At 56.1% G+C, this 1,779-nt stretch overlaps 1 protein-coding gene across 1 annotated transcript; it reads left to right on the forward strand.

The window, feature by feature from the left end:
• Positions 1-303: 303 nt before the first annotated feature.
• Positions 304-1,395, forward strand: LOC104527608 (prolactin-releasing peptide receptor-like). The gene has a single exon (XM_010171375.1). It carries the CDS (start codon positions 304-306, stop codon positions 1,393-1,395), a length of 1,092 nt encoding a protein of 363 aa, XP_010169677.1.
• Positions 1,396-1,779: the final 384 nt, after the last annotated feature.

Raw genomic sequence — 1,779 nt, forward strand, 5'->3', positions numbered from 1 at the left:
CGGGAGGTGTCCCCAGCTGCTTCCCCGTCCTGCTGCTCCCAGCTGGCAGCTGCTCAACCACTTCAGAGCCACGTTCCCCTTTTCTCCGTACCGAAGCTCCCCTGTGTCCACCACGGGACACATTCACTCTTAAAACTTCCCAGCATCTTTTGAATCAGCTGGTGCATCACTGCGGGGCTGAGTGAGAGGACCTCAACCCCAGGGACGGGATCTTCTGCCCAGAAGTTTCACCAAAGCAGGTTCCTTTCCCCTTTGACACCAACGGTCTCGTCACTGCTTGAGTTGAAGGTGTGGAGCAGCAGCATGGCTCACCAGCAGCTGCCCAACGACTCCTGGCAGAACGGCTCAGCCCCTCTCTTCACCGGCCTGGACCTCCTCCTGGAGCTGAAGCCCCTCTTCATCCCGCTCTACGCCATGCTGGTGGCAGTGGCGTGCACAGGGAACCTCTTCCTCATCCTCCTCATCACTCTCACCAAGAAGCTGCACTGCACCACCAACTTCCTGATCGGGAACCTGGCGGTGGCCGACTTCATCATGTGCCTCACCTGTGTCCCCCTCACCGTCTCCTACGCCTTCGAGGTGCGGGGATGGCTCTTCGGGATGTTCATGTGCTACTTTGTCACCCTGATGCAGGCCACCACCGTCTTTGTCTCGGTGCTGTCCCTCACCGCCATCGCCATCGACCGGTACGTTGTGGTGGCATACCCGATCCGCAGGAGGATAAGCCACCGGTCCTGCGTCTGCCTGGTGGCCAGCATTTGGTTACTCTCCATCATGGCCTCTGTTCCCACATCACTCCACACCCACTACTTGGATCTCAACACCATCGGCCACGACATGATCATCTGCGAAGAGTTTTGGAAACACGAAGAGCGAGAGCGGCTGCTGTACTCGTGCTTGATGCTCCTCTTGTCCTACATGCTCCCACTTTTGGCGGTGTCAGTCTCCTTCTGTGCCATCACCTACCGCCTGCGCAGGAGGAACATCCCGGGTGCTGCCCATCCCTGCCAAGACAAATGGACCAAAACAAAGCAGAAGACCTTCCGGGTGCTCACCATCTCGGTGGTGTGCTTTGCCATCTGCTGGCTGCCCCTCCAAGTGGTGAACTTCATCAGAGACATCGATGAGGAGTTCACGATCCTGGACAAGAGGTACGTCAACGTCATCCAGGTCTCGTGTCACCTGATTGCCATGAGCTCTGCCTGCTACAACCCTTTCATCTATGCCTCCCTCCATGACAAGTTCTGGTTCCATCTCAGCAGCTACTTCTACCGTAAGAAGAAGAGCTCCAGCGTTACGTCCTGCAAGGCTTCGCGGTTCAATACCTGCTCCACCCTGGCAGATGCTCCTACCGGCGTCTCGGATAAGATTGCTTTGCAAACTAGATTCTCTTAACTGAGGGACCCCAAGAGATCAGTTCTGCTTCTGGACCTGGTGTGCACTTTGCTTTAGACAGGACGTAGGAACTGGTGGCTGGTTGCGGTGGCAGGTTGCTGTTCCCAGAAGAAGTCCCTTGTGCCCAGCAAGGAGAGTGAGCACCAGGGAACAAGCTGATGGGCTCTGTGGCTTTGAGGAGCAGCTCAAGGATGTTTTGTTCTTTGGAGAAAACAAACCAGTGCAACAACAGACACCACAGCCAGGCAAAGGCAGAGGAATCCAGAGCAGGAGGTACCTGCCAGCCCACCACAGATGCTGGAGCAGCAGTAGGTGTTTCCACCTGACCCAATTCAACAGGCAGCTGGAAAGACGTGTCAATGAAACAATGGTTGCTTGGCTCAT

Source organism: Antrostomus carolinensis, unplaced genomic scaffold (assembly GCF_000700745.2).
Source record: "Antrostomus carolinensis isolate BGI_N321 unplaced genomic scaffold, ASM70074v2 scaffold29127, whole genome shotgun sequence".
In the NCBI taxonomy this organism is placed as follows: Eukaryota; Metazoa; Chordata; class Aves; order Caprimulgiformes; family Caprimulgidae; genus Antrostomus; species Antrostomus carolinensis.

Coding starts and splice junctions, on each gene's coding strand:
- LOC104527608 (XM_010171375.1), top strand. CDS start 304: ATGGCTCACCAGCAGCTGCCCAACGACTCCTGGCAGAACGGCTCAGCC.